Source organism: Lithobates pipiens, unplaced genomic scaffold (assembly GCF_037356315.1).
Source record: "Lithobates pipiens isolate NorthernLeopardFrog02 unplaced genomic scaffold, aLitPip1_a1.2 Scaffold_22, whole genome shotgun sequence".
NCBI classification, from domain to species: domain Eukaryota; kingdom Metazoa; phylum Chordata; class Amphibia; order Anura; family Ranidae; genus Lithobates; species Lithobates pipiens.
This window is the reverse complement of record NW_027507784.1, coordinates 83,465,076-83,478,036: the sequence shown is the minus strand read 5'-3', so window position 1 is coordinate 83,478,036 and position 12,961 is coordinate 83,465,076. Positions and strand designations below refer to the sequence as shown.

The window sequence follows — 12,961 nt, the reverse complement described above, 5'->3', positions numbered from 1 at the left end:
AGCGTCTGCTTCTGCTGAAAATAAACTTGGGTTCTGCTCCTCTAGCAAATTCTAACACCTACATGTTTCTGTGGATGCGAAGGCCAAGGAAACAGATTTTTTTTCCTTCTCATTTGCAGAATTACCAACTGTGATAATTCATCAATATTCATAGCCTTGTGTTTTAACACTTTCACACCCAGCGTGAACGACACCGTTTAGAAATAACGCCAAGTTCTCCCCCCTTCCCCTCCTCCTAAGCAATGAAGAAAATTGCACTTGGCGCTAAAACTTTGACACGTCTCGGCAACATGGTGATTTAACTATTGAACTGAGCAAGCGCTTTCAAAGTGTGTGCGCAGTAGCTTTGCTGAGACTTCTGTAGAAGAGTTAAAGTCTGGAACACTTTAGTTTCTGCTCAAGGCTTGAATTTTTTACAAAAGGAAACGATTGTCATAAAACGTTAACTTCTTTTCAAATTGGGTTGTGTTTTTCCCTAAATCCTGTATTATCTGGTATTAAGGAATAATTATGGTTGCATTCTTCCATGTTATGCAAACATTTGCAAAACCTTGATGCGGTCTAAATTGGCCACAAACGATTTGCAAATTCTAGTAGCTTGGCAGTTTTTTTTATTTATTTTTTTATTCGATTTATACTGGCAATGAGGGAGAATGGGTGTTGGGACATTAAATATAGCTCCGTGTGCACAATTGCATATAAACAAATACTAATATGTCTAAAATAATTTTGTCTTTATTTTACACAATATAAAAAGCACATGTTGCTATCAATATAGTACATTACAAACAAGTCTGTGCATAAGGTCTTCTAGAAGGGTCAACGCGTTTAGCAGATCATCCACTTCGTCAGGACCAGTAGAGTTAGGCACATTGAGATTGATAAATCAAGCAAGTTAAAAACAGATCTATAACAAAAACAAAGAAAATCATACATCATATCAAAAAATACAAACATATTATTAAAGTGTTGGTACAGGTCAGAATGCGTTAAATCCAATAACTACTCTTTCCATTCCTTGTGAAAAACAATTTGTCTTTAATATTGCATATCAATTCATCCCTTTCGGGAAGAAAAAGAGAACACGTACCCAAAATGGTTGTAGTATAATATACTCTGTGTCCATGGAAGAAAAAGGGTCAATGATCTCAAAAAATAGTCTGCTGGCCCATGGGAGGACAGCCATCAAGTTAAAATATCAAGGCTAGGTAAATATATATATCAGCCAAAAAGAATAAAAGGTGTTAACTAGCAAGAGGGTTCATTTCTATATCAGGATAGGCCATGCTATAGATGTAATAAGTAACCTCTATTCATCAGAGCCTGTACATAAAAGAAGGGAGATGCTTACCCAAATTCTGAGTTGAGATGTATATAATTATGTAATGAGTCAAAGATGAAGTCCAAGTAGATTAAAGTGCATGTCCAGGCATAGACCACTTATATAAATAAAGTGATAGATTGGTAGCACATTGTCCACCTCAGAAAAGTTGTGACTATGCTTACCCTCAGGTGTGAAAGCAATTTCTACAGGTTATGAATAGCAAATGTTGCTATGCATTGCCAAATTTGTAAACGGTTTGGTCTTTCACCAGTTCACTGATGTTTTCACCAAGATGAATTTCATATAGGTATATAAAGTAAAATTGTAGGTCTATTATATGTCCTTTAAGAAAACGGTGTTTTCAATACAGTTGGTGTCAGTACCAGAAAAATGTTATATTTGCTGCATGTGATGCTTTAAAATGCAGGGCTAAGACATGGGCAGGAAGGCTAGGTGTCAAAAACTTGTCAAAAGCTTATTGTATAAAAGGAGAGGACCAGAGAGTGTGAGATGCTGGATCTTTTAAAGCCGTGTGTATTTTTAGTCCGGTCTTGAGAGGGGAAGGAATGATTAAGAAGGTATGTAGCTGGGTGATCGTACTAATTATCCTTCAGGATCCCCTCCCATTTTTATCCAGTTTAGTACATGCTTTTAGTTACAGTGCCAAACCCTGGTATTGGGGAACCCCCTAAGTGCATTGGATTTGTATGATACACTATCCTAAGTGAAATGAGATCTGGGCATTTTATGTTCTGTTTTTCACACTTTCCCTGTTGCACACCTAGTCCCTATTCATGATGTGAGCTATAGGATGCCAAGCAAGCTATGGCTTTAGTCCATGAAGGTCATATTGATCCATGATAGGTCAGTGCAATTATACTTCTTCATTGTCTAATCTGTAGACTAGGTGGTCAGTGACTAAGCTATTCTACATAACTACAGTGGGAAGGAAAGTGAGCTCATTGACTTGGCTGTGCTGTCTGGCAAGGGGTGCCTGGATTACCAGATAGACAGCACATGTGTATTTATGTCAACTTTGGTCTGCAGTTCACACTGAATCCAAATGCAGTAATTACTATTATTATTATTATATAGGATTTATATAGCGCCCACCGTTTAAGCAGCGCTTTACAACATTAGGGCAGACAGTACAATTTCAATACAATTCAATACAGGGGGGAATCGGAGCCCTGTTCGTTAGAGCTTACAATCTAGAAGGGAGGGAAGTTATACAAAAGGGTAATAGCTGTGGGGGATGAGCTAATGGAGGAAATAGTGCAGTTGTTAGAGGCAGGATAGGCTTCTCTGAAGAAGGTTTTCAGGGATCGCCTAAAAGTGGATAAATTTGGAGACCTTCTGACGGATTGGGGTAGCTAATTCCAGAGCATGGGCGAGACTCGGGAGAAGTCCTGGAGGTGGATATGGGAGGAGGCGATGAGGGAGCTAGAGAGCAGGAGGTCTTGGGAGGAGCGAAGAGGCCGATTAGGTTTTTTTTTTTATACTAGGCTAGTGATGTAGCTGGGCACAGAGTTGTGGATGGCTTTGTAACATTGTTAGTATTTTGAATTTAATTTGTTGGGCGAGTGGCAGCTAATGGAGGGATTGGCAGAGAGGGGTAGCAGACACTGAGCGGTTTGTAAGATGGATGAGTCTGGCAGCAGCATTCACGATGGACTGAAGGAGAGTTAGTCTATTTAAAGGTAAGCAAATGAGGAGGGAGTTGCAGTAGTCAAGGCGAGAGATAACCAGGGAGTGCATCAGGAGCATTGTGATTTTATTGGTTAGAAAGGGAAGTAGTTTAGAGATGTTGCAGAGGTTGAGGCACAAGCTTTGGAAAGTGATTGGATGTGGGGCCGAAAGGAGAGTTCAGAGTCCAGGATAATGATTTTATGATAACCGATCATTTGCTAGTTTTAAAATTCCCAAAGATCAACAGCCCAGTTTGATTTTGCCAACAGGCAACAATTCTTAAACTGAGGGAAGGGCAAACCTGAAGAGCACCCAGATATGGACTCTTTCCCTGTACCAGTGTCCATGTTTTTGTACCGATTACCCTTGCTGTCAGGTTCTCCAACCACCATTTTCTACCAGTGAACACCTAAATGTTAACTGCTCTTGCATTATTTCTGGTATCTCCAAAACAGGTCTGAGTCCATCCAAGAACTGTGTGTACTAATTCCCTTCTCTCCCTTCACATTTCTTTCCCAGATTCTCAGGTTCGTCAGAGAATGGAATAGTTTGACAGCCATGAAGCAGCGTGTAATCCGGAAGAGTGGTCTAATCTTTACCAGCCCTGTCTTGGCCATGGGAGAGATCTCCAAACAGCAGTCAGCGCACACCAGCACCAAGAGGTATACAAGTAGCCTTGGCCCCATCATACAGGTAGTGCCCACTCTGAGCTTTTAATGTGTGCAGAGGCACACATTAACCTCCTTGTGAGGAAAGGATTAGGTTACTTGCAGCGGAACAAAATACAGGTTATGTTAGTGTAGCAGAATCTCTGATGACCTCCAGTCTAATGAGAACCTTCAAGGCCAAAGATAGCTGAAATCCTTCAATATGTAGTGGGTGCAAAGGTGGTAAAAGTCATTGGGCACTGGACACTTCTTGGATGTAAAAGAGGTTTTATTTTTTTGACAGTCATTGTTATATTTTGCAAGGGAAAGAGGGTAGCTGCAATTTCAAATGGCCGACTCAGAGACTTCATTAGGAGGACAGTTGTACAAGAAAAGGCCCTAGCAAGGTGCCACTTCTGTACGTGCAGGTTTGCTGTCTCCTATGGCGGCAGCACTTAAAACAGTTCTTCACTTCCCGATTCCCTGACAGAGGATGGCAGCGGGGGTAGCAGCGAGACGAGCGATCGCTCGTCATCTGCCACCGACATCGCTGGACCCTGGGACAGGTAAGTGTGATTTTATTAAAAGTCAGCAGCTGCAATATAGTAGCTGCTGGCTTTTAATATTTTTTTTTAGGTGCAGAACCGCTTTAAACAGTTCCTGACACAAAGTTCAACAGTTCTCTCAGCTGTACTACAACTTCTCCCTGTAGTTCTTGAGGCCCTTGAGGTCCTAGTCTCTCACTGGACTCTGATTCACTGACTCTAAATCCAGTGATTTCCTCAAGGCTTTTGCAGTGGAATCTCCCTCAAGTGTCACCCACGCTTCCTTGCTGGGTCCCTAGCTTGGCACTACAGATACCTCCAAGCTTCACCCATGCTGACCGGCTCGGTCCCTAGCTTGGCACACAAGGCTGCTCTGCAAGCGTTGCCTCCGCTGGTTGGGTCCCTGACTTGATCACCGCCTGAAGTTTCCCAATTCTCCACCATGCCCGTTCAGTGAGAATACTGCTCCGGTACTTGCTTTAGTTACTCACTGTGGTCCCTAGTAAAGGCAATTTGTCTCTTAGTGGCGACTGCTTCCCTTCTGCCACCATGGTGGTTAGTGCCATATAAAACAATTTGCTTGTGCCATACACAAAATGCAACAAAAAAAATATATAATATACACAAATGTGTAAAGTGCTTGGTGCTCATATAGTAATGAAATAAAGTGCAACGGTGCTCCAAACTTGCAAAGTGTGAGTTGCCACACTCCCCTTCGGTGACCTCACTCACCAGAAACAATGGACCCTCAGCTTTGCAGTCTGGGGTCAAAAGGGCTGTGATCTATTCGTCTGGGATATGTAGGATGGTTGTTCAAAAAACTCTTCCAAGGGGATTGCTTTATATCAAGATGCACCACACTCCACAGATCGGCAAACAAAGAGAAAGCTCATAGTGAAATATTGCTAAAAAAAACTATTTAGAGTGCAATCTAGGCACCACTTACAGGATATCTGGCAAAAACAGGCATCAGTAAAAACATCCGTGTCCGCTGCTGTGTGGCATGCGTTCCATGGAGGCGGAAATTGCATCGATGGTTAACGTGAACCTGAAGTGCATCAAAGCGTTTCACCCCTCCTTCAGGGCATCATCAAAGGACATCACTTCTGGTTCCTTGCAATCAATCTCTTCCCGAGAGGAGGACACTCCTCCCTCTGGGAAGAACGAAGAGACCAATTACGTTCAGTGTAAACTAACGCCAACTTCCTCCTCTGACATAATTTCCTGTTGCCAGATATATAAAAAAATCTTTATATAAACAAAGGCCATAATAGCAAACATGCCCTTTGGCTATCATACAATGAGTCATATAATGCTATAGACACCACAAAAGATTTCCAATACATCATTTATAAAACAAATTGCGTAGAAATATGATAAAATTTGATAAAAATATATAAAAATTATATATAATTTTTATTTTAATATATTTTTATTTTTAGCTAATTTTATTATATTTCTACGCAATTTGTATATATATCTCTAAACAATATAATTGAAATAAAAACTGAATGTTATTACTAATTAGACAGAAAGCAATTGAGAGCCAACTAAATGTTGAGGCCATGAGGATTTAAAGCGCAAAGCTTATGGATCCATTGTGTCTCATTCTGTGAGATGGCTCTCTTGAGATTGGATCCTCTCCAATGTTCCCATACTCTATCCCACAGAATGTGAGGCCCCTTGGATCTCTCTTATGAAACAATCTAAAGTGGTTGGACAGACTGTGATGCTTATAGCCCTTTTTGATTCTAGTAACATGCTCCCTAAGCCTTATCTCCAATTTTCTTGTGGTTCTCCCCACATACTGGTGACCACAAGCGCAGAACAAAAGTGTAGTCCTACAAGTGATACATTTTTTTTTGATTTCAAAGACCTACCCTGGGAGTAGGAACTGAAGTGGGTAGTTTTCCTCCTCCTGTGTTTGGAAGTCTTACACATCAAACATTTACCACAACTGAATAAAACAGTTTTATCTAAAAATGTGAATAGCTTCTTAGGGGAATTCATGACATTATGTGCCAATTTTAACTTAAGTGTCGGTGGTTTAATTGAAATAAACCGAGGTTGTGCAGGCAAGATACTTTTAAGCGCTCTATCTTTCTATCGCAGAGGCCAGTGTTATCTAATTCTCATTCCAAAATCAATTCTGCTTGTATATCATAATCTTCTCTTTTGTTGAAATTCCTTCTTACCGTTAGCATCTGGCTTTTAGGAATTCCACCTAGGGTGATGGCAACTACCTAATGGGATGTAGCCATTTCTATCTACATCCTTGACCAAGGTTATAGTGCCTTTGCACAGCGGCTGCAGTTTGTATTTTTTTTTTATTTTGTATTTATTATTATTTTCATTTAGTACCTTAGTGCGAGTTTTTTATTTCGTTTTATTGTTTTGTCCTTGTTTGAAGTGCACTCAACAGCTATGGAGATTTTCACATTTGTCAATAATAGGAATATTAATGCAGTTAATTTATTTTCACAAACAAATGCCAATCTGGATGTTAACCAGGATTTTAAACATCTCAAAAGTGCTTTAGACAAGCAAATTACAACCTGGTGGGATGTATTTTCCTTTGGCAATTATGTCACGGATACAATTACACCTAGGAGGTTAAGATGGAACATTTCCCCCAATGATGGGTTGGTGGATAAAGATTTGGAGGATGAATGGTTCTTTTTTTTTTTTTCAATCACACAGAAAGTTATAAGCAATGTTAACAAGGAAAGAGAAACAAATTAAAACTATTATAGGCCAATATTAATGCCAATAAATCCAAATTGGGTCCATTAATAGCAACAGGTGAGCATAAAGATAAATTGAAAGAACTACAGGACTTTATAGACAAAGAAACACAAAAGAAAAAAAATGAAGAAATATGTTAGGGATATGAACGATTATAAGTCCAACAAAGTCTATAGATGGCAGGAAGCCATTGAGTATCATTGTGCCACTTCTAGAGCCTCAACTGAAGAAATGGAATCTATTCCCAGATAACCCAAAAACCCCATCCGCAAGTATGGTGGATCCCAGAGGGACTATGAGAGAGGGGACCATTATGGGGGTGAAAGAACTAGTTTTAAACTAGAATCCCCTCAATATGGAGTCCCCACTTTTAACAGATTTGAACCCCTTCGGTATGACTATCCTCATCCACGCAATAGAAAGTTTTCTAACCAGAGAGGTCATGATCACAGGGGAGGTTATGGTGGTCCTTTTTGGACCCCTAATCATTCTGGTTATTACCCTCCCCCAAATAAGGGGTCGAGGGTGGTATCCTAATAATTATTGATGGTATTTTCAGAGGAGAGGTTCTGGGGGGCCGCCTATGCGGGAAAGGGGGGACCCAACCCCAGGAGACATGGGAAGGATCACAACCCAATGGATTGGAGAGAGGAGGAATGGAGTCCGTGGTATTCCATGTCAATCTTTGGTTGAGCAAGATTTAGACAAACTGGATGTTTATCCAAGCAGATGGAAAAAGGACATAGAAAAGACCTAGAGCTGTTGGAAAAGAAAAGGGGCATAGTGATCAGATCAGCTGATAAGGGGGGGGGGGGGGGTTGGTTATTTTAAATAAAACTGATTACTTGGAAGAATTGGACAGATTAGTGGGAGATAGTGAGACATGAAAAACTGAAGGGGGATCTTGAAAATTCAGAGCCAAACTGAAGAGGCCAATTAAAGGAACACATAAGGATGCCATATTAAATAAGAGAGAGATAATATACCTCATCCCAGATGCACCTAAATTTCTGGTTATTTACCAGCTACTGAAAATGCATAAGAATCCACTTAGACCCCCAGGTACACCTATAGTCAGTGGAGTTGACTCACTGTTCTGTAGACTGGGGTGATATTTGGATTGTTTTTTGCAACCACTTACCCAAAAATGTCCTGCATATCTAAAGACAGTAAAGATCTTATTGAATTGATTAAACCCATGACAGTAGATGACAATCAAATTTTGGCGAGCGTCGTTGTGAACATTCAACAGCATCGTGCCTTGAAGGCTGTTGAGTAGGCATTGGGAAGTACTAATATTAAACAAACAGAGGGAATTCCTTTTACAGGCTCTTGGTTTGGCAATGAGCCATAATTTTTTCTGACGCTGGAAAAAATATTATAGACCGGTAAGGGGTGTAGCCATGGGGGCTAAATACGCCCCATCAGTGGCAAACCTCTTTGAGTCAATGGTAGAAAGAAGCCATTTATGATCGAAATATACCAGCACTCAGATTCTACAAGAGATACATAGATGATATTGTGATAGTATGAGCAGGATCACAGGAATCATAGTTACATAGTTAGGTTGAAAGTAGACACATGTCCATCCAGTTGAACCTTAAAAACAAATAAATTAAATAAAAAATATCGTACAATCCAATATACCCAATTTTATGCCCAGAATTGATCCAGAGGAAGGCAAAAAAAAAAACAGCAGAGCATGCTCCAAACTGCAACAGCAGGGGAAAAAAATTCCTTCCTGATCCCCCAAGAGGCAATCGGATTTTCCCTGGATCAACTTTATGTTAGTACCCAGTTATATTATGTACATTCAGGAAAGTATCCAGGCCTTAATATCATACATATTATTCGGAAGCTTTCTTAAGGAAATGGGAAATATGGTATTTCCTTCTCAGAAACTTATAGTCACCAAATGGTGAATTTTCTGGATTTCACCATATACAAATACTATAATTACTAACTAGGACTTTCTTCAAGGATGTTGATAGAAATGGCTACATCCCATTGGGTAGTTGCCATCACGCTAGGTGGCATTCCTAAAAGCCAGATGTTAAGGGTAAGAAGGAAATGCAACTAAAAAGAAGGTTCTTCTATACAAGCACAATTGATTTTGGAATGATTTCATGAAAAGGGATATCATTTAAAAGATCTAAAAAGAACCAAGGAAACCATTGGAGAGATGGGGAATTTTTGTTTCAAAATAAAGTCAAAAAGAAGAAAGATTACGGTGTAGCTTTTCTGACTGGCTATAATCATCAGTATAGACAGTTTGAAAAGATAATTATAGAACACTGGCCTCTGCTATTGAAAGATAGAGAGCTTAAAAATATCTTGCTTGCACAACCTCGGTTTATTTATACTAAACCACCGACACTTAGGCTAAAATTGGCACATAATGCCATCAATCCCCCTAGGAAGCTATTCACGTTTTTAGATCAAACAGTTTTTTCAGTTGTGGCAAATGTGTAATGGGTAAGACTTCCAAACATAGGAAAAGGAAAACTACCCACTTCAGTTCCTGCTCCCAGAGTAGGTCGTTTGAAATCAAAACCTGTATCACTTGTGGGACCACACGTTTACCTACCTTTTGCCCTGCCCTTGTGGTCTCCAGTATGTGGGGAGAAAACCACAAGAAAATTGGGGATAAGGCTTAGGGAGCATGTTAATAGTATCAAAAAGGGTTATAAGCATCACAGTCTGTCCAACCACTTTAGATTGTTTCATAACAGAGATCCAAGGGGCCTCACATTCTGTGGGATAGATCGAGTGGAGGGGCATTGGAGAAGATCCAATCTCAAGAGAGCCATCTCACAGAATGAGACCCAATGGATCCATAAGCTTCGTACTTTGAGTCCTCATGGCTTCAACATTGAGTTGGATCTCAATTGCTTTCTGTCTAATTTATAATAATAATTTATAATAACATTTAGGTTTTCTTTTTCAGTTATATTGATTATATATCATTTTTATTTTTATTTTTTTTAATATATATTTTTATCTCATTTTATATTTCTATGTAATGAATTTTTGATTTATTATTATGTATTGTAAATCTTTTGTGATGTCTTTAACATTATATGATTCATTGTAGTATGATAGATCAATGGCATATTTGCTATTCTGGCCTCTGTTTATATTAAGATTTTTTTTTAGATGTCTGGCAACAGGAAATGATGTCATAGAGGAGGAAGTTGATGTTTGTTTACATTGGTTGTAATTGGTCTCTTCATTCTTCCTAGAGGGAGGAGGGATCTCCCCTCGGCTATAAATTGATTGGAAGGAACAGGAAGTGATGTCCTTTGACACCCTGGAGGGGGGGGGGGGTGAAGCATGTTGACCCACCTCTGGTTCGCGTTAACCATTGGCGCAATTTTCGCCTCCATGGAAAGCACACCATACAGCGGCGGACTTGGATGTTTTTGCTGATGCCTGTTTTTGCCAGATATCCTGTAAGTGGAACCTAGATTAAGCTCTAAATAGTTTTTTAGTGGTTTTTCACTATGAGCTTTCTCTTTGTTAACCATCTATGGAGTGCGGCGCATCCTTTCTGATATAAAGCAATCCCCTTGGAAGAGTTTTTTGAACAACCATCCCACATATCCCAGTTCAATTGATCACAGCCCTTTTGACCCCAGACTGCAAAGCTGAGGGTCCTTTGTTTCTGGTGAGTGAGGTCACCAAAGGGGGATTGTGGCACCTCACACTTTGCAAGTTTGAAGTATAAGTACCAAGCACTTTACATATTTGTGTATATTATATATATTGTTTTTGTTGTTGCCTTTTGATTGTGTATGGCGCAAGCATATTTATTTATATGGCACTAACCACCATGAATTGTATAGACTAATATATACTGCCAGCGCTTTTATTTTTTCTATCACTCTTGAAGGTTATAGCACCTTTGCATAGCAACTGCAGTTTTGTATTTCTTTTTTTATTTTGTATTTATTTTTATTTTCATTTAGTACCTTAGCGCAAGCTTTTATAGTTTTATCCCTTCTACCTCCGATCACGTCAGGCTCTCCGGCCGGCAGAACCATCACTTTTGGTTGGAAGGCAAGCCGCAGTCCCAACCCTGTGCTGCACTCTTACTTCTGGATAGGCCCTCACACTGCCTGGCAGCCTGATGCCCCCGGCCTAGCAGCCCGGGGCAGTCGACACTTATCCACCCAGATGGCGATCTGAGTGGCACACAAGAACCTGAATCACCTTCCCCGAATATATATGCTCTCCCAGCAGGCCAACGGATTCAACAAAATCCCTTCCCTTTTGGCTGAGATACCCATATATACCCATAACCTGACCTTGAGTTGTCCTTTTCAATCTAATACCTCCAAGTGTCTGGCCACCTGGTGGTAGAAGAGGAAAGTACAACCAGTACCAATTTAGGGAGAAGTCAATAGATCCCTAGTAATTAACTACAATAGCTACTCCTGACAAGGAATTTGGCGAGGAGCTCCCTGACTAAACCCCAGGGTGCTACACTAGAAAGTAAATTTTGTACATTGGAATAGTCTGAGACTATTTATCCAGGTCTATAAAGAACAGCGCAAATCTCTTAATCCAACTACAGGTGTACTCAAAGTTCCGGCTCTGCCTTTTGTGAGATTACAAGGACACTTCCCATTATATTGATGGATAAAAATAAAACTCTTAAATAGCAACTTTAGGCGTTTGATCAAAGATGAATTCCAGGCAGGCATAAAAGTCACAAATTAATGCAGTTCAACTAATTGTTTATGAACATGCCACTAAAAGAGTATATATGCGCAGTTTTTTTTATTTATAGAGCAAGTTGATTTATTTTTTATTTTTTGTTTTATTTTTGTTTACAGTTAGCTTATTATCTGGGGCATTTCCCCTCACTTCCTCTCCAAAGAACTCTGTACTCCTTTCTTTTTACTCAGCTGTCTCACCTCTTCTCTCCTCCCCCTGGCCCCTTTTATCTTTTATATCTCTTCTCCTTTCTCCCCCCTCTCTTCTCCTTTCTCCCCTCTCCTCCTTTCTCCCCTCTCTTCTCCTCTCTCCCCGCTCTTCTCCTCTCTCCCCGCTCTCTCCTACCTTTCTCCCCGCTCTCTCCTTCCTTTCTCCCCGCTCTCTCCTTCCTTTCTCCCCGCTCTCTCCTTCCTTTCTCCCCGCTCTCTCTCTCTCCTTTCTCCCCGCTCTCTCTCTCTCCTTTCTCCCCGCTCTCTCTCTCTCCTTTCTCCCCGCTCTCTCTCTCTCCTTTCTCCCCGCTCTCTCTCTCTCCTTTCTCCCCGCTCTCTCTCTCTCCTTTCTCCCCGCTCTCTCTCTCTCCTTTCTCCCCGCGCTCTCTCTCTCCTTTCTCCCCGCTCTCTCTCTCCTTTCTCCCCGCTCTCTCTCTCCTTTCTCCCCGCTCTCTCTCTCCTTTCTCCCCGCTCTCTCTCTCCTTTCTCCCCGCTCTCTCTCTCCTTTCTCCCCGCTCTCTCTCTCCTTTCTCCCCGCTCTCTCTCTTCTTTCTCCCCCCCGCTCTCTTCTGTCTCCCCCCCTCCCCGCTCTCTCTTCTTTCTTCCCCCCCCCCACTCTCTTCTTTCTCCCCCCCCGCTCTCTTCTTTCTCCCCCCCCCTCCCCGCTCTCTTCTATATCCCCCTCCCGCTCTCTTCTATATCCCCCTGCCCGCTCTCTTCTATATCCCCCTCCCCGCTCTCTTCTATATCCCCCTCCCCGCTCTCTTCTATATCCCCCTCCCCGCTCTCTTCTATATCCCCGCTCTCTTCTATATCCCCCTCCCCGCTCTCTTCTATATCCCCCTCCCCGCTCTCTTCTATATCCCCCTCCCCGCTCTCTTCTATATCCCCCTCCCCGCTCTCTTCTATATCCCCCTCCCCGCTCTCTTCTATATCCCCCTCCCCGCTCTCTTCTATATCCCCGCTCTCTTCTATATCCCCCCTCCCCGCTCTCTTCTATATCCCCCCTCCCCGCTCTCTTCTATATCCCCCCTCCCCGCTCTCTTCTATATCCCCCCTCCCCGCTCTCTTCTATATCCCCCC

General features: G+C 41.4%; 1 protein-coding gene across 1 annotated transcript in view; it reads left to right on the top strand.

Annotated features, from left to right (window-relative positions):
* The window catches only part of ZRANB3 (zinc finger RANBP2-type containing 3), a gene marked incomplete in the record, with an annotated part of 393,324 nt that overhangs the window by 338,279 nt on the left and 42,084 nt on the right, over positions 1-12,961 (top strand). Inside the window, 1 exon segment of the mRNA XM_077447813.1 lies at positions 3,533-3,675. Within this exon segment, the coding sequence (XP_077303939.1) occupies positions 3,533-3,675 (143 nt within the window).